Raw genomic sequence first — 18,830 nt, forward strand, 5'->3', positions numbered from 1 at the left:
TAAATCAAAGTCTATGTCTAATTCTGAACTGTTTTTGTCTGTGATGTTACATATGTAAAATTTGCAAAAAAGAATGATAAAAAAATAAATAAAAAAAGTTGCTATTTCAACTGGTAGATATGCCTCCTCCATTTCTTTCAAATGGCATAATTGTCACTTAAATTTAAAATATATATATATATATATATATGTATTATTTTTATCATCTTTAATTTAATAACTGCTGTCTAAATTATGTTTGGATACACTTGGTGTATGTTCCATTTATAAACGATAAGATATTGGACTTTATATTTGTTCAACATCTTCTGTATCTTTGCTATATTATTTCACATGTCTGATTTATTCCAGTGTAGTTTTGATACATACTTGCTGCTGGCCAAATCTAATTTTCCTTATATAAAAAATGATTACTATTTAACGATAATATAGCTTCACCCATTCTTTATTTATAACTGCAGTGTACCCGTCATTATTTTCTTGTGCATTGTATCTGGCAAATTAGCTTGATTATTCACCAAAGTGAGAATTAAAAGTGGATTTGAAGTGAATTTAGAATTTAAGGTCAAAATAGAATAATTCTGAATAATTCTCTAATATAGCTCTGCTTCCAGCTTAGCTACATTAGCTTAAAATTGAAATACACTTTGAATTCTCAATTTAATGATAATAACCCTGTAATTTTCCCAAAAACAATATTTTGAGACATTTTGATTTCTACTCTGGACAAACATTTAATTCTAACAGAATTGTAGAAATATAGTACTTAGAGTTAGAATTATTCATAATTCCTTAAAAAAATGTTGAAATGCGTGGTCACAATTTCTACATTAATATGGACAGATCCCATCATGCTTCCCCAAACTTTGGCCCTCCAGATGTTGCTGAACTACAACTCCCATGATTCTCAGCCTTTCTATTTCATTCATAGAATCATGGGATTTGTAGTTCAGCAACATCTGGAGGGGGAGCCTCTATACTGTATAACACATATAACTATATATTTTTATTCTATAAAAAGTACAACTAAATTGTTTATTGCTTCTATTGATTTCTAACTTTAAGGAGAATTAAGTCAAGGGTGCAAGAGGAGCCATCATATTATTAAAGAGCAATTGATTCTGTGTCTCTCAAAGCAATGAAGGGTTTACACTGTAAATGCTTGATTTGTATTAGAGTCTGCTAGACCCAGTCCCAGAGATTTACAGTACACACCCATTGCAGTGAAGAAGTGACTGTGGAAGTAGGACTCACAGAGCTGGGTTGTTATGTGATGAGAGGCAGCTGTCTGACCTCTGTCCGAATTTCTGAAAAGCAGCAGAGACAGAAAGGCTCGCCAACCACAAAAAACATCAAAATCTGACCCGAAGGTCGTAGAGCCACAGCAAACTCCCTGCAACCTCACTTTCTTTGAAGCAGGATTGCCCCTAGTAGTAATGGGTGCCCCACGCTTTTTCCAATTCTGTTAACTCTATGGTTTATCAGTCGCCAGCACAGTAGGATCTCAGAAATTAATTAACTGCTGATTATAGTTTAGTGAAAAAGTTTTGAGTTGCTTATATTATATCCACATATCTAGGCTGAGGAGTTTTCAGCAGTTAATATACTTAATACAGATGTTGCCATACCTGAAACACATCTTAAAGGGACAATATAGTCACCAGAACAACTACAGCTTAATGTAGTTGTTCTGGCATTTATAGCATGTCCCTGCAGGCTTTTTAATGTGAACACTGCCTTTTCAGAGAAAAAGGTAGTGTTTACATAACTGCCTAGGAACACCTTGAGTGGCAGTCACTCAGATGGACACTAGAGGTGCTTCCTGGGGCAGTGCAGCATTGACGTTCCGCGTCTCCACGCTCTGCATTGATTCAATGCATCTCTATGAGGAGGTGTTGATTGGCGCAGTCCGGTATTTTAGCATGCGGCCTCAGAATGCTTTACTATGGGAAAGCATTGGATTTGACGAGATTGCCAATTTCTATGATCTCAGCCAAGGTGCTGAGAGCAGGTGTTGAGTTTATTACCTTTTTTTAAGGGGGCCGGAGGCCTAAACTTTGTTTTTAACACTATAGTGACAGGAATACACTTTGGTCCTTAAAGGACACTAAAGTCACCCAGACCACTTCAACTCAATGACGTGGTCTTGGTGTGGGGGTCCTGTATGTTTAACCCTTTAAGAGTTTTGCAGAAATGGCGATGTTAACCTTGACTGATTAAACATGTCTCTGGTGGCTGTCATACTGGCAGCCACTGGAGGCACATCTGCCACAAAGAGTAAAACTCAGTCAAGTGACATTGCAGCTCATAGGAAATCATGGATTCGATGCTTTCCTATAAGAAGCATTGGATCTTTGTGCAGAGAATGCAAATCAGATTCCTAATGCTTCTTTATGAGGATCGTTGGATTGGACCAGCGATGGAGGAAGAGACACCTCCTTGATGATGTCGCAGGAGGCGGAGATGCCAGCAGCGCTGAGGGAGTCTCTCTGCTGGAGGTAAAAGGTAAGTAAAATACCTTTTTTATTTTTACAGGCAACTGAATCTAACTAAGGACAAGGGCACTGTAGCGTTAGCAACACAGGTTTGTATTCCTAACGCAAGTGTTATTTTAAGACAGATTAACTTGTGCCAGGTCAATAAGGATCTGTTTTTCTATATTCTCCTGTATTTCATACTCTTGATCAGCATATTTTTCTTGATACACCATCTTCTCTTTACCAATCATTTAACTCTTACACTATAGTCCCAAAACAATGTTAATAAAGCAGTTTTGGTGTATAGATCATGCCCCTGCAGTTTCTGCCATTAAGGAGTTATTTGTTTATACAGCCCAAGTCATATCTCCCTGCATGTGACTTGCACAGCCTTCCTAAACACTTCCTGTAAAGAGTCATCTAATGTTTACACTTCCTTTATTGCAAATTCTGTTTAATTTAGAATTTCTTAGCTCACCCAGGGAAGATTTTTTTAAAATGTTTAATAAATTAAAAAAAAAATGTTTTTAATATAAATAAATGTTAATAGAAATTATTGCAACTACTACAGGACTGAATAGTTGGGTATCCAACTTCAACATAATCCTAAAAGCGATGAGCTGAGCCTTTGTTTAACAGAGACCAAGATCGTTGTTGCTAGGTTCCACTGTATCCACAGCTTGAGCCCAAGGAAAACCTAATGAGCCCTACACCAGCAGAGAGGTGAGGATATGCCATGACATTCCCTGCTTTTTATATCAGATCCTGTCCTCTCTACCTATGAACAGCCCGCTGCTGATGCTCTCCTGGATCTCAATGAAATCGAGAAACCAGCATATGCTGTACACATATCCAATGCAATCGCCACGCTAACAGAGTGATATGCAAAGTTCTGTTCCCCAACAGTCCATGACAAAACTCACCTGGTGTGCTCCCCTAGGTAGCCTGGTGGAGCATTATACTACTAATCTCTGTCTTAATAACAGGCGGCTGCTTTGAGAAAAGTCTGCCTGATTTAAATTGAATAAAAAAGCCCACTGATTTCCTCCTGCCCCCCACCAACTGTAGATCAGGGGCTAAAAAAGCCCACCCCGAGCAATGTCTATGACAGGGACAGTAATTGGTTTCCTGCAGAACTCCTAGATCAAATAAGACTAAAATAGTATTAAAACAACACTAATGCATTAGTGTGACTAGTTCTATTAAGGACTACCCTTTCCCCCTCTGCCCCCCTATTTGCAATGAAAATTTGTGAAATAAAATATTTACTTACCTTTTACCAGCGCAGAGACTCCCTTGACACTACTTACCTCTCCTCCTCCTGCAACATCATTGGGGAGGCATGGCCAAACCCAATGCTTCTCATAGAGGAGCATTGAAGACGTGATGTGCATATATGTCAAGTGCCGTGCGCATCCAATATTCTCCATATGAAAGTATTGAATCAATGCTCTGATATGGGGGCTTCCATGTCACGTGGCCAAGTTTTACTCAGTCAGTGCCGTGGAAGTGTCTCTAGTGACTGCCAATAGAGATGGACTTAACTCTGCAATGTAAACATTGCAATTTCTAAAAAAAAAAACTATAATGTATTCCATTGCATGGTTAAAAGGATAGGACCAATGCACGCAGACCATGTCATTGAGATGACGAGGCCCAGGTGACTTTAGGAGTCCTTTAATCGTCATAATCCCAGCCTAGCTGAAGATTCCACTGATCTCTCCCCACTACAGAAGAATTGTTTCCCAAACAGCAGTAAGAATAATTGAAGATTATTTGAAAACATCCTAATGTCGTACTCAGTGCAGGGATGGAACTGTGCAAGAATAAGTGAGATATGGGTTATCGTAGTAGGGGATTCTCAATGCCCTCTTTCCCTCAAGGAAATACATTTGGTTTTATTTATAGCAGCAGATGACAGATTGGATTTCCTGCACATCTCCTAACTGCTTATGTCTGAGACGGCTCTGTTTCCTTCCTGCATTAAAGATGTGAGCAAGCCACCAACAGGGGAGATGTCATTCTTAGTGCCTTGCACAATATGTGAAGGAAGGGAGCAGAGATCTCAGTGATTAGGACTGTCTTTGATGGCATGAGTGGCTTGTCATGTGACAGTAATGTGGGAATCTCTGTATCTTCTCAATGGTAACATGTATCCTAGCAGATAGTAACTGATCCCAGCCAAGAAACGCCGTCAGTTATATGTGATGCAAGGGGGACACAGATTAATGCAGGGCTGCACTGTCTTAGATGAACAGAAACCACAAATTTAATGTAGAAGGTTTTTTCAAGAATAAACACACTATGGCTTTAATCTAATTGTATTCGATGCAGCCCTGCAACATGCATTTATAACCTATATACTAAAGGTTACCTGATTAAAGAGGTGATGGTTTTATCTTAGTACTATCACTTAGAGGCTAAAGAATGATATTATAGGAGAGTGGACGTGATGACGTAGACCGTAAGGTGTACGGACCGCAAGGGGGAGGGAGCCGTTGGAGATGATCGATGCTTGGTAGCAGCCTCATGAAACCACGCCAAACCACGCCAAGCACGATATTATGGTACATGCCGAGCACACTGCTTAAACCGCTTAATCCCCAGTGGAAGGACGGCTTAAATAATCGTTAAATAACCCTACCTACCTCCTGCTTTGTCTTGCCTGTCGGGGGCTGAGTTGGGGGGGGCTGCCCTGCACGAAGGAGATTTCTGTTTGCCGCCGTTATGCGGATCGAGGGATGAGGCTCCCAGCGTACCTGTACTGATTCGGTTCAGCGCTGTTTATTGTCCCGTGGTCATTTGAAGGAAGGCATCGAAGGAGAAGGTGGAACTAAAAGGGCAAGTGTATCACATAGAGGTATTTCTTTGGGGGAAAAAAAAATATATATAATATATACTTGCCTGAAAAAGAGGGCAAAGAAAGAAAGAGGGGAAAAGAGAGAAAAAGGGAGACGAGAAAGAGGATGAAAAGGGAAAAAGTGGGAAAAAGATAAAGCAAAGGGGTAAGAAGGGGTAAGAACAAGGGGCGAAATTAATTGAAAAATATATATTCCATATACACCCCACACCCCAATATTTAAACAAAGGACTTATCCCCATACAATTCCGATAGCTCTAAAACAACTCCTTTCATAAAAAAAAAAAAGGAGCAAGAGACCAAGACGAAAAACAGTTAATGGACATATCGCCTAAATTGTTAAAAATTGCTAAAAATTGGCTAAATTGCTAAAAATTGTTAAAAATAATCGGAGAAACAATATAAAAGCAAGAAAATAAAGAAAATAAAGGAGAAGTCTATACAAAGACGAGTCCAGAACGGTAAACTCCACTCCAAAAAAAAAAAAACCTCGGATATTAAGTCTGAATTTAAAGCCATACCCACCTTAGTTTCCTCCTAAAATGGCTTCTAAACGATCGCAGGAACCTAAAGTTTCATCAAAAACTGAAAAGAAATCTTTAAAACAAGAAAAGAGACTTTCCACATTTTTTTCTCCTCAAAAAATTCAAGATACCAACGAAGAACCTTCTCCAGACTCCTTCAATGAGATGATCCTGCCAGCTATAGAACCACCGATTATCTCTATAGAAATCATAAAATCACTGTTGGATAACACCTCAAAAGAGATAAAAAAAGAGATCCAGGATAATTCTATCGACCTTAAAAATGATATTTCTAAAGTACTAACTAGAATACAAACAATAGAAGAAAAACAGGATCATACAGAATTTCAGATCCAATCCTTTAAAGATTCTCATAAAGAAATGGAGCGCAAATTGGAACAACTGGAAGTCAAATTGGCAGACTTGGAAGATCGGACTCGAAGAACAAATTTAAAATTTAGAAATATTCCAGAAAGTATAACAAATGAAAAATTAAAGGATTTCCTTAAAGAATTATTCATTTATCTCAAGATATCAACAGACCCCCATGAATTAACAATGGATCGATGCCACAGAATTTTTAAACCTACAAATATCAAAAACGACTTTCCAAGAGATGTAATAGTGGCGTTTCATTCATATGATACTAGAAACCAAATTCTGTTGGCCTTAAAAAATAATAGATCCACAGAAGGAAAATTTAAAGAGATATTTGCTATTCCAGATATCTCTTATTATACAAGAGCCAAAAGACGAAAATTCTCACCAATATTTCAAACGTTAATAAAACACAATCTGAGGTTTAGGTGGCGACATCCTTCTTCTCTCCAAATATATCACCAGAATGAATGGTTCTCATTTACAACATATGAGAAAGCCAATGAGTGGCTATTACAACTAATAGAAAACTAAAAACGAAAGATTGGAATGATAGGAAGAAGGAAAAAAGAAATAAAGAAGACAAAGAAAAGGAAGGAAAGAGGATGTGAGAGGAAGGATGAAAAAAAAAAAGAAAAAAGAAAAACAGCAAGAGGGGAAGAAAAAAGAAAAAAGAAAAAAAAAAGAAAAAAAAAAAAAGAACGGACTGGAAAATTAAAACATCAGACATTCACTACAAATTGCCTACTACTCCATCATGAGTATCAAACGCTAAAATCATATTAATAGCATATTAACATCATAGTCCTGGAAGGATATTAAAGAAAAAAAAAAAAAAAAAAAGAAGACGTTGAAAAATACCTAAAGTATCCATACACTATAGGCTATTTACAGGACTATAAGATTAGACTTACCGTAATTCTCCACCAAACACTAAACACTTGAATCACAATTTGTTTAAAAATATTTTGGCAGAATTTCAAATAGAAAATATATACCATAATGTATTATTACAGTATAAGATTTAATATAATATAACACAAGGAAAATATGCACTGTTAATTAAGTAATGTAAGCTAGCGCAAAATATAACGAGAAACTATGCACTTTTAATTCATGGAAAGTAGTACGGTTATCTACACAATGGAAGTTAAAGCAATATATCACGATAAATTAAACACTGTTAATTAAGGTTAATGAATTAATGTAAGAGATCACAAATGTTAATTATTGCAATTTATTATTAGAAATTAGGCACTGTAAATTAATGATAGAAAACATTGGAAATTATGTATAGTAAGTTAATGAAACATAACATATGAAATTACGCACTCTAATCTAAGGTGATATAATAAGACAAATCATACACTGTAAGTTAAAGAAATATAGTATTAGAAATGAGGCTACGCTAAAGTAATATAGCACAGGAAGTACGCACTAGAAGTCTAAAATTATAATTGTTTTGAAGTAGAAAAAAAGGCAAGGTGGTAACACCAGGGAACAATTTAACTATTTGTCAATTTTTCCTTTTTGTGACATATTATCCCCTCCTGTCTCCAACAAAGGCTCCCTCCCTGTGGGTATCTATATGATACTTTGATGTTGGAATCTAGTTGTATTCCAATACGGAGGTGCTGCAAAATCGCCAGCACCTACGCAGCTTGGATGCTTTTTAGCATCTTGAATGATTTGTTGTTTGTTTTTAAATGTTGTTGTATATATACCTGGTTGAAAAGGGAATGGTTAATGGGAATTGCTAAACTAAGGTGTTCGTTATGGAAACCAACTACTAAAAATGTTAAAATTAATATCAATTAATGTGCAGGGACTTAACTCCCCAAACAAAAGAGCTTATTTATATAATACCTTATTAAAAGAAAAAGCCCAAATCTCCTTTATCCAAGAAACACACTGGAAAAAAAAAGATAATCATCACTGGAACTATAAAAAGTTTAATATTATTGCTGAAGCTTCAGATCAATTTAAAAAAAAAAAGGGGGTTGCAATATTGTTTTCTAATTCGATTAATTATTCATGCGACTATTCCGAAACAGATATCGAAGGGAGATCAATTATTTGGATAGGAAAGATTAATGAGATTCAATATACCTTACTTAACATATACCTACCAAATAAAGCCCCAGTTAAACATCTATTGAAAATAATGAGAAGAGTAGAAACAATCCGCAAAGGAATACTCCTGATAGCGGGTGATTTCAACTGTGTGGCTGACCCTAAATTAGATAAACAAACAAAACCTGGTCAACACATAGATGGAAACCTGGTAAACCAAGCAGCCTCCCTAAGCAAACTAGCAAAAAAAAATGATATCTTTGATTTATGGAGAATATTCCACCCCAGTGACCGTAATTACACTCATACTTCTACGGCCCATAAAACCTCAGCAAGGATAGATATGTGCTGGGGAGACCTGGATCTTTTAAAACGAACAAAAACTATCAAAATTGAAATTAATACATGGTCAGATCACGATCTCCTTATACTAGAAATCAAAGAAAACGGGAAAAAAGAATTTTCACCATGGAAACTTAATGATTCTTTATTAGTAAAAAAACAAAATATAGAACATATAAAAAATCTTTCTGAAATGTTTTTCAAGGAAAATACTCCTGAAACAACATCTAATCAAAATGTATGGTGTACATATAAAGCAGTCACCAGAGGTTATTTTATAAAGCTTGCCAGCTATGAAAAAAAAATCAGAGGGGCCCCAATATCTGAACTTTATCTACAATTATACAAATTACAAGCTCAAAATAATAAAAATTTTTCTCAAGATACAATAACTCAGATAAAAAAATATAAAAATATGATAAATCAAAAGATTCTTGAAAGAATAGAATTTAATTTGAAAAGACTTAAAATTAAATTTTATTATCGAAGTAATAAAATAGATAAATTACTGACAGATCGTCTTAAAAAAAACAAAATGGACAATAAGATTTATAAAATTGTTGATGGTGGGAAAGTTTTGCTGTCTCCGGAAGATATAGGCGATTCATTTAGGAAATATTATGAAAAATTATACAATCTTCAATATATATCTACAGAACAAGCAATAGAAAAATATTTAAATAAAATAAAAATTCCAAAAATTACATTAGCTCAAAAAGAAAAATTAAATCAAAAAATATCCCAGATGGAAGTAGAGGAAGCTATAAATAATCTACAATTATCAAAAGCTCCGGGTCCGGATGGATTTTCAAATTTATTCTTTAAATTATTTAAAAAAACTATAAGTCCTAATATGACGGCAATGTTTAATGAGGCTGCCTCATCTGGTAAAATAACTCAAGAACTATTGAGAGCCAACATAAAACCTATCTTGAAGCCAAATAAATCACCAACAGAAATAACAAACTACAGGCCTATTTCTCTAATAAATATAGATATCAAATTATATGCTGCCATACTGGCTAATAGAATCAATTTAATACTTCCCGATTTGATACATATAGATCAAATAGGGTTTGTCAGAGGTCGTCATGCGAGCGATAATTCTAGGAGAATCATCGACTTGTTTGAATACGCTCATTTGACGGAGACGCCCCTTCTGACCCTGTCGATTGATGCAGAGAAGGCTTTCGACAGGGTCGGATGGGGATATATGAACGGAGTTCTAAGTGCATTCGGTTTTGAGGGCTGGATTGCACATGCGATTAAGGCTCTATACAAGGGTCCTTCTGCGAGAATAATAGGATATGATATATGCTCTGAATGGTTTGATATAAACAATGGAACGAGACAGGGGTGCCCATTGTCTCCCCTGTTATACGTTCTCTCAATTGAACCGTTAGCTACTGCTATCAGAGAAAATAAGGGAATAAGAGGTGTGATAATTGATGAAGTAGAAGCAAAGATATGCCTATACGCAGATGATGTATTAATTTCAATAACAGATCCGAAGATATCTCTTGGTAATTTAATGAAAGAGATTAAGAACTACGAGGATGTATCTAATTATAAGATAAATCTCCATAAAACCACAGCTTTAACAATTAATATAGACTTGTGTACCTTAGCATATCTCCACGAAAAATATAATTTTCACTGGACAAAAAAAGAGTTCCAATATTTGGGAATTATGGTAACGGCGAATCCTCAGAACATATTAGAATGCAATTTTCTAAAATTACTTAAAAATACCAACAAAATTTTAAGGGAATGGCGTCCTCTGGAAATTTCATGGTGGGGAAGAGTCAACACAATAAAAGCTTATGTTATCCCCAAATGGACCTATTTGTTTAATATGATTCCATTGAAAGTCCCAAAACCATGGTTGGATATGCTCCAACATTCCTTTTCTAATTTTATTTGGAAAGGGAAATCACCAAGAATAAAATCACAAGTTTTAACAAAAAAAATTAATCAAGGAGGAATGGCCCTCCCACTAATTAAAGATATATACAGCGCTAACATAATTTCACATATACATAAGTTCTACAGCTCTGACTCAAGGAGACAACCCTGGTATCAGATAGAATCAACAAGGATAAAAGAGAAAGATCTATCACTTATGATTTGGGATGATAAAACTAATTATAATATACATTTAATGCAGACCAATTCTATGGTCGTTTCTAATTTGATCGGAGAATGGCAGCGAATCAAAAAATTACTCAAGATATCCACAAAGATAATCGAGGGAGCAAACATAAGGGTCATCGAAAGGATTATCCCTGACATAAGTCTCTCCAAGTGGAGAGGAGAACGGGAGATATGGGTCAGAGACCTTCTCCAAAATAGAAGCTTATTGCCGTTTAAGGATCTTAAATCCAGTCTAAATCTGTCTGATACAGAGATTTTTACTTATCTAAGAGTTAGAGGATTTATAAATGAATCTCTATTAAGAAGAGATAGTGGCTTGAATAATTTGGTATATAAGATTTTTGAGAAACAAACAACAAAATCGATTTGCTCCATGGCTATAGATCTGATCAGACAAACTTATTCGGATATTCTTCCTACTGCTAAAAAACAATGGGAGAAAGATCTCAATATAGTATTGACTGATTACGATTGGTGCACTCCTATGAAAATATTGAGAAAACATATACATTGTTTAAACCTAATAGAAACTTTTTTTAAAGTCTATCATAGGTGGTATTTAGTACCAACAAGATTAGCTAAAATATCTATATCTAATTCTTCTTTATGTTGGAGATGCCATAAGCATGAAGGCGATATGCTACACATATGGTGGACCTGCCCATTAATTTCTAACTTGTGGGACCAAACATACAGTTTTTTTGAGTTTTTTAATATCAAAGTTAAAAAATGCCCACAAGTAGGCTTATTACACCTTAAATGTGATAGACTCCCAAGAGTTCATTTAATATTAATTATTCACTCTTTTATTGCAACAAAGATATTAATTGCAAGAACTTGGAAACAAACCCACATACCTGACAGCAGACAGTTTATAGTACAATTATTGCACCAACTAGAAATGGAAAGAGGAGTTGCATATTCTAACAACAACAGGAAGTATATACATCATCTAGATAATTTGATACTTAAAATTAGAGACTGTTTTAGTTGATTTGACCCTCTCTCTCTTTCTATTAAAAATTGTTTAATATTAACTATACTGATATCAGCTGAAAAAAAAAAAATGTACTTACAAAGCAATGTACTTATACAAAGTTTCATTTGGTAGTCTGGCTCAAAATGAAAAAAAAAAAAAAAAAAAAAAAGTGCCGGATACTTTAATAACGATAGATAATAGATTTATTACTCTAATAATGTGGTATCTAACATGGAAGCTCATCTTGGTTAATTGACCCATGCTTGTTATTCCCTGCTCTATCCAGGTATTGTTAAATGTTTGTTAGGATATGTGATGATACCATCTGGGTAGGTCACTCAACAGGGAGCTACCCACATCGTATCATTAATATACGTAGGCGAATGTATATGTATGTAGTGATATATGCATATTTATGAATGTTTTGTTTTTGATTTTTTTTTTTTTTTTTTTTTTTTTTTATGTCATTGTACTGTAAAAAAAAAAAAAAGGAAGTTATCCCAATAAAAAAGTATTAAACCTAAAGAATGATATTATAAATATGGTTAACACCAACATATATACATTTCCAACATTTTCCACAGTATTCTGAAATCTTACCCCAGGGGAAGAACAAAGTTTCACCTAGGGGTTATGGCATAGAAAGTAGAGGGCAAATGAACCACTTGTCCAGAGTTTTTTTCCAGTTCTGGCAAGAAACAGACACTCAGTCCCGATCATTTACTAAATTAAGAATTGTTGGAATTTAACCCCTTAAGGACCAAACTTCTGGAATAAAAGGGAATCATGACGTGTCTCACACGTCATGTGTCCTTAAGGGGTTAAAGCAAATTCAAATTTAAGGCAAGAATCGCCCAATGGAAAGTACATGCGATCTGCATAATTTATCTGTGTTGGCTATTTTGGCCTTAAATTCAAAATTCAGTTTGAATTATCTTTGAATTCCCAACTGTTCTTACTTAAGTCAACAACCTGTGTCTCTATCCTGAACTTCCAAGTCACAGACTTTCTGTTTGGAATGGTCCAAAATTCTATAAATTGTGTTTGCATAGCAATGATTACCCCCTCGTTACACAAATACTTTTGTATTATTTTTTTAAATAAAACATATCTGTACTTGGAATATATATATATTATCTGTCATATCTGAAGTTGAAGTTCTCCAAATTCTGCAGCTGCTATATCAAAAAACATAAACAAAGAAAAACAAAACGCCCAAAATCACACACCGCCGATCTGTTAGCCTCTTAAAAGCTACCACAACTAAAACAAAAAAACAGCATGGAGTGTGTTAATAGTAAACAGATGGAGCCCGCCATTTCGAGAACAGACCACGAAAAAAAAAAAAAAGCAGGATGGTGCATTTTTAAACCTTTCCTCCATGTATTGTAACGTTTTCTGGAAAGGTCACATAGTTATATGCCTTTTGTCAAATTACCAGAACCTGCACTGGACCAGGTTGTAGCACAATCACCTAGTTTAAACCGCGCAAGGAGTGTGGGCAAGTCAGAGAGTTGGTTTACCACAATGAGAAAACAGACGCCACACAGATATGAGGCTGCTAATGGAGTCTCAGAAAGTTGTTTTTCTTTACCTCAGGCCGAGGAATATGACCCATATTAACTCTGCTTCTTGTTCTGCTAAACACTAATGGATGTGGACAAGGTGCGTGGGAAACATCAAAGGCCATAATTTAGCATATTTCTGATATTCATAGAAACTAGAAGTAAGGGCAGGCTGCGGAAGCTGGACAAAGAGAGATTGAGGGTAAGCAGGGTATAAGTTAAAATATAAGAGCAAGAGAACACACAAATCCCAGTTTAGACGAATACTAAACTGGAAAAACACAGACATGAACAAATGTTCGTACAACAAACACAGAAACAGACAAAGTGTGCATGATATTTTAGGGTTTGTTCACTAAACTGTGGATTGTCAGGAATTTACCAGAGAATTGCACGTGTTAGGATAACATGGCAGAGCTGAAGAATCATGGTTTGGACATTCTTACAGTTTGGTCATTTTGACTTCAAATTTGTAATTTCTTTCTAAATTCCTGACAATTTAAAGGGACACTCCAGGCACCCAGACCACTTCTGCTTATTGGAGTGGTCTGGGTGCCAACTCCCACTACCCTTAACCCTGCAAGTGTAATTATTGCAGTTTTTTATAAACTGCTATAATTACCTTGCAGGGTTAACTCCTCCTCTAGTGGCTGTCTACCAGACATCCACTAGCGGAGACTTCCGTGTTCATAGAACACGAAAAGTGGTTTAAAACAACGCTGGACGTCCTCACGCTATGTGAGGATCTCTAGCGTCGCCGAAATCCCCATAGGAAAGCATTGAAAGCATTATTCAATGCTTTCCTATGGGGAGGTCTAATGCGCGTGCGTGGCCATTGCCGTGCACGCGCATTAGGTCTCCCCCGCCGATGGCTGCACATGTGCAGTAGGTCTCCCCCACGGCTGACATTGGCGGAGGAGGAGCGTAGGTGGAGCCTGACCCAGCGCCGAGGGACATCGGTGCTGGACTCCCGTAAGTCACTGAAGGGGCTTTAACCCCTTCAGCAACTTGGGATGGGGGGGTGGGAGGTAGAGGGGCACTGGAGAATCCCTTTAATGAAAAAAAAACCCTGAGCTGAGTAAGATGAAAAAAATTAAATTTGTCAATTCTAACAAATCCAGGTCTAGTAATTACTCGAAAAATATACACATAAAGGTTTATTCATCACACAATGAATAAAGGTTAATTGAAATCCCCAACTGCATAATTGTGGTCATAAGCTTGGCAATTTAAGCCTGAATTTGGCAAATCCGTTTTCAAATATAACACTATTCATTATATCAGGCCACTGAGGCCAGTGAGGAGAAGGAAAACTGAAATAACAAATTTAACGGCACACTATAATCACCAAAACAACTTTAGGTTAATGAGCAGTTTTTGTGTATAAATCAATATCTGCCATTTAGGAGTTTAAAAAACCTTTGTTTAGGCCTAAAATATAATATGAATTGTTGTACGGATTTAAAGGAACAGGCAAAGCACCACAACCACTACAGCGCACTGTAATGGTTATGGTGCTAGGTTTGCCCTGTCCCACATATAAGTAATCAAAATTATTTTGCTTTGACAAATTGTCTGGGGTCTGGTGGACACTCTGCACCTATTCCATGAGACCGTAAACTCTCTGCATTAAAGTAAGCCCGGCAGTGCAGAGCTTAGCTCATTGGCTAAGAACGACCAACTGGCATGGCATCTCTTAACAGATGGAGTGACCATCGCTTGCCTATCCCAGGTAGATTGTCAAAATATTAGCAAACCCTTTAACTGCTTACATTAAGGGGAGCATCAGGATACTGATGGTGAGCGCTGTACACGCATTAGGCCTTCCTAATTTTTTCGAAACGCCAAACGTCCTCATTGAAAGTGTTAGGATGTCCAGCATCGTTTAACGGAATGAGAGAAACGGACAAGGGAGGATACATGAAAAATTCCAGACTTCATGTTAACACCTTAAGGCTTAAATCCCTTTACATCATGACCTGCTTGGCATGTCATTGGTCTATAGTGTGCCAAAGGAGCCCCCCTACGCTTGTTCCATTCCATAGGTGGTTACATTTGGCTATTTATGAATATTGCAGGAAACTGATCTCTGAACCCAAGTGGCACACCTAGCTGATGGATTTACTTATATTTTAGCCTTCAATTTCCAAAGCACTATATTACACACACAACATTAGCACACACAGGGTAAAGCACATTATTTAAAAAAAAATGCACAGGGGTCAATTAGTTATTGCTAGAAAGCTGGGACTTAATCACTTCAACATGGGGTGAAAATCTGTCCTAAAATCACAGAGATGAAAACACTGATCTGTGATGTCAGAGTTGACCATCTGCCTTATTGTTTCCAGACATGCAGTGGAATTTTGAGTTTTTTTTAAATTTAGTTCCGCACTGTTACAGCCACATAGGACCATAACAAACCACTTGATTCAGGCCTGACAGGGCACGCACACTAGTTGAAAGCAATCCTGCTCCCAAGAACTCCCTTCTTCCCCTGGTCACGCTATAGTTTTTGAACATTTTAACCCTTTCCCTGAAATGTTTTGATCCCTGGGCAAACATAACGTGGTTTTCCTATATATAACAGAACTGTGATGATCAATGTACAGCAACAAAAAGGAATTAATAAAAAAAAAAAATCTTATTACATAATAAAATATTCCTGTATTGAGAGTTTTTTTGTCTTTATTGCACCTTCTTTTTTTTTTTTTTTTATTAAAACCCTGCAATGTTTAACCCTGCAATGTAAAGCATTTGGGGTTTTAAAGGGAAACTCCAGTGCCAGGAAAACAATCCATTTTCCTGGCACTACAGGTCCCCTCTCCCTCCCACCCCCCAACCCCGGTTGCTGAAGGGGTGAAAACCCCTTCAGTAACTTACCAGAGGCAGCGACATATCCCACGCTGCTTCTTCCTCCGCCGCCGCTCCTCCCTGTGATTGCGTCGGCCAGTTGGCGAGACTGATCCCGCCCACCGGCCAGGGAGACCTAATGCGCATGAGCGACGCTGGAGGTCCTCACATAGCGTGAGAACGTCCAGTGACGCTCTAGCACAGATTTCCTGTGCTAAGGACACGGAAGTGCCCTCTAGTGGCTGTCTAGTAGACAGCCACTAGAGGAGGAGTTAACCCTGCAAGGTAATTATTGCAGTTTATAAAAAACTGCAATAATTACACTTGCAGGGTTAAGAGTAGTGGGAGTTGGCACCCAAATCACTCTAATGGGCAGAAGTGTTCTGGGTGCCTGGAGTGTCCCTTTAAGATACATGCAATGTTTAAATAGCAGGGTTAAATCGACCTTTAGGGGCTCTCATACTGACACCCACTAGAGCTTCTTCCACTGTAGCCAACGAGTAAAATGCAGTGATGTGATGCAGAAACCCATGAGTTCAATGCTTTCTTATGGGGAAACGTGAATGTGCGCAGCACTGGAAAAAGATAGGTAAAACTTACATTTTATCGTTATTAGTGCACACAGGAGGGAAACTGTATATAACTATGGGAAAATGCACCATAGCGTTAGGAATACAGGTTTGTAATCTGAAAAAGGATACAGGCTTGTATTCCTAATGCAGAAATGTTTCATTAACTACGCAGTGACAAATGTATAGCCCGTTCTTTATTTTTAAGGCCTTTTTAAATTGGAGGGACGGGGGGTGGGGGATGGGGGGGGGGGGAACCAATACAAAATATACCCAAAACAACTCACAGCATCCTTGATATACTTAAACAAATACAAATTGCCTTGTTCAGTTGGTACTTAGAATGCTACTTAAATCCTCCCCAGTAACACTAACATTTTTGTCTGTACAAAACAGTGGTATGATTTATGTTCTCTAAAGACAGAAGGATTTTCTTAATAAAAAAGAAAAAAAATTCCTGCAGATTTTGTTTGCTTTCTGACTCTGATGGATGCACAAAGTAGATTAATAGTATCCTATCGCCAAAAAATAATGCATTCAGTTCAGAAGACCTTATTTTCATAAAAAGAAAACTAAAAATGAGAATGTTCAGAGCAGGACTCCGACTCAATATCTAATCCATAATAAGATATTCTGAATGCACGCTGCTACTGGTGTATAACCAAGCAAGCAAAGGAAGATGGATTGGGTTGACCTGATACTTTACAAACGGATGCCAATTTCAGGAGAAAGGTTAGATAGAATGAGGTAGCATCAATTGGTTGGAGGTAAGGAAGATTAGAAGTAAGTTTAAGAAATACTTTTTTTTACCACTGAATATACTAGCAATATTTGGGTTGTTGGTACACCATGAAGCAATATTTGGGTTGTTGGTACACCATGAATCCTGGGTTAGGAACCACTGGTATAGTAGATACAGATGCTTGCATACATTTTAAGTAGTGTGTTTGAATATTTAAATGATTTATTCTGTGTGCTACACAGTAACTGTGTGGCTGTTGTTATTACTTTGTTGTGATTACATATCTTAGTATGGAACCAATCTCGTTTGAAAACAATATGTTTCACAATTCATGTCCTATCAGATATCAGTGACTGAAACCTAGTTCTGATACTCAGTAATGATCTCACTGTACAGTCTCTTACCTTGCTCTGAGTTCTGCTGATTGTAAGGCCATTGTTCATTATCCTGACCTGTGGGTTCCAGTGGAGAGCAATCTAAGAGCAACACAGATAAGCATTAATGGCTGAGCAAGGTCTCAATTAACCCTACATGGCACTGACATCATTCCTATAGCACTGATTACATGCCATCAGCTGTCATACATCTCCTGTCTAGAATAGTATACAGTTAAAGTGGGTCTGAGATTAAAGTATTTTTGAAGGGAAAAAAAAAAGCGAATTAAAGTAGCTATTACCTGCGTTATTTAGTCTCGGTTGTAGATATGCATTTCTTCCTTATATTTTAAGTTCTAGAATTTCACTGTGTCATATCTAGGGAATACTATAGATAGCCTGCCTTATAAAAGAAAAATAAAAAAAATAGTACAGCCATTAAAAAAAAAAATTAGAATTATTTTTTTTTTTTTACCTTTATGTTTATGTTATAGATTTAAAGTTTGGTTTATATGTATTTAAAGGGACACTCTAAACACCACTATAGCATTCTGTACTGGTTATGGCACTAGGTGTATCCTGGGGACCTTCCTCAAATGTATTTATTTATAAAAATATTTTAGCAGGATGGATACATTTTTAGGTAGTCAAATCGTTTTAGAACTGGGGGTTCACCAGGCACTGCTCCCCATCCTCTAACTAAACAAGAAAGATGACAGGAGTTTAAGTGCTTCTGTTAGTTTTCCTGAGCTAAGGCCTACAGTGGAGGGCTAGCTCATTGGCCGAGAGCTTCCGTCTCTCTGTAGGCTGTGGTGGAGGTGGGGAGTGGCACCCTGTGGCCCCATGGGGTGAAAATTTAAACCGTTCTATAATCCTTTGACTCCCGAGTCCCAGGTCAGCCATTGCCCCTGTCTCCAGTAGAGTTTAATCATTGTCACTA

At 36.9% G+C, this 18,830-nt stretch overlaps 1 protein-coding gene across 1 annotated transcript in view; it reads right to left on the reverse strand.

Moving 5' to 3' along the window:
• The window catches only part of KIAA2012 (KIAA2012 ortholog), a 193,155-nt gene that overhangs the window by 75,095 nt on the left and 99,230 nt on the right, over nt 1-18,830 (reverse strand). The window contains exon 12 of the mRNA XM_063429839.1: nt 17,921-17,992. Coding sequence (XP_063285909.1) covers nt 17,921-17,992 — 72 coding nt within the window. The remainder of the gene's footprint in view (nt 1-17,920; nt 17,993-18,830) is intronic.

The sequence above is a fragment of the Pelobates fuscus genome, chromosome 8 (assembly GCF_036172605.1).
Source record: "Pelobates fuscus isolate aPelFus1 chromosome 8, aPelFus1.pri, whole genome shotgun sequence".
NCBI classification, from domain to species: Eukaryota; Metazoa; Chordata; class Amphibia; order Anura; family Pelobatidae; genus Pelobates; species Pelobates fuscus.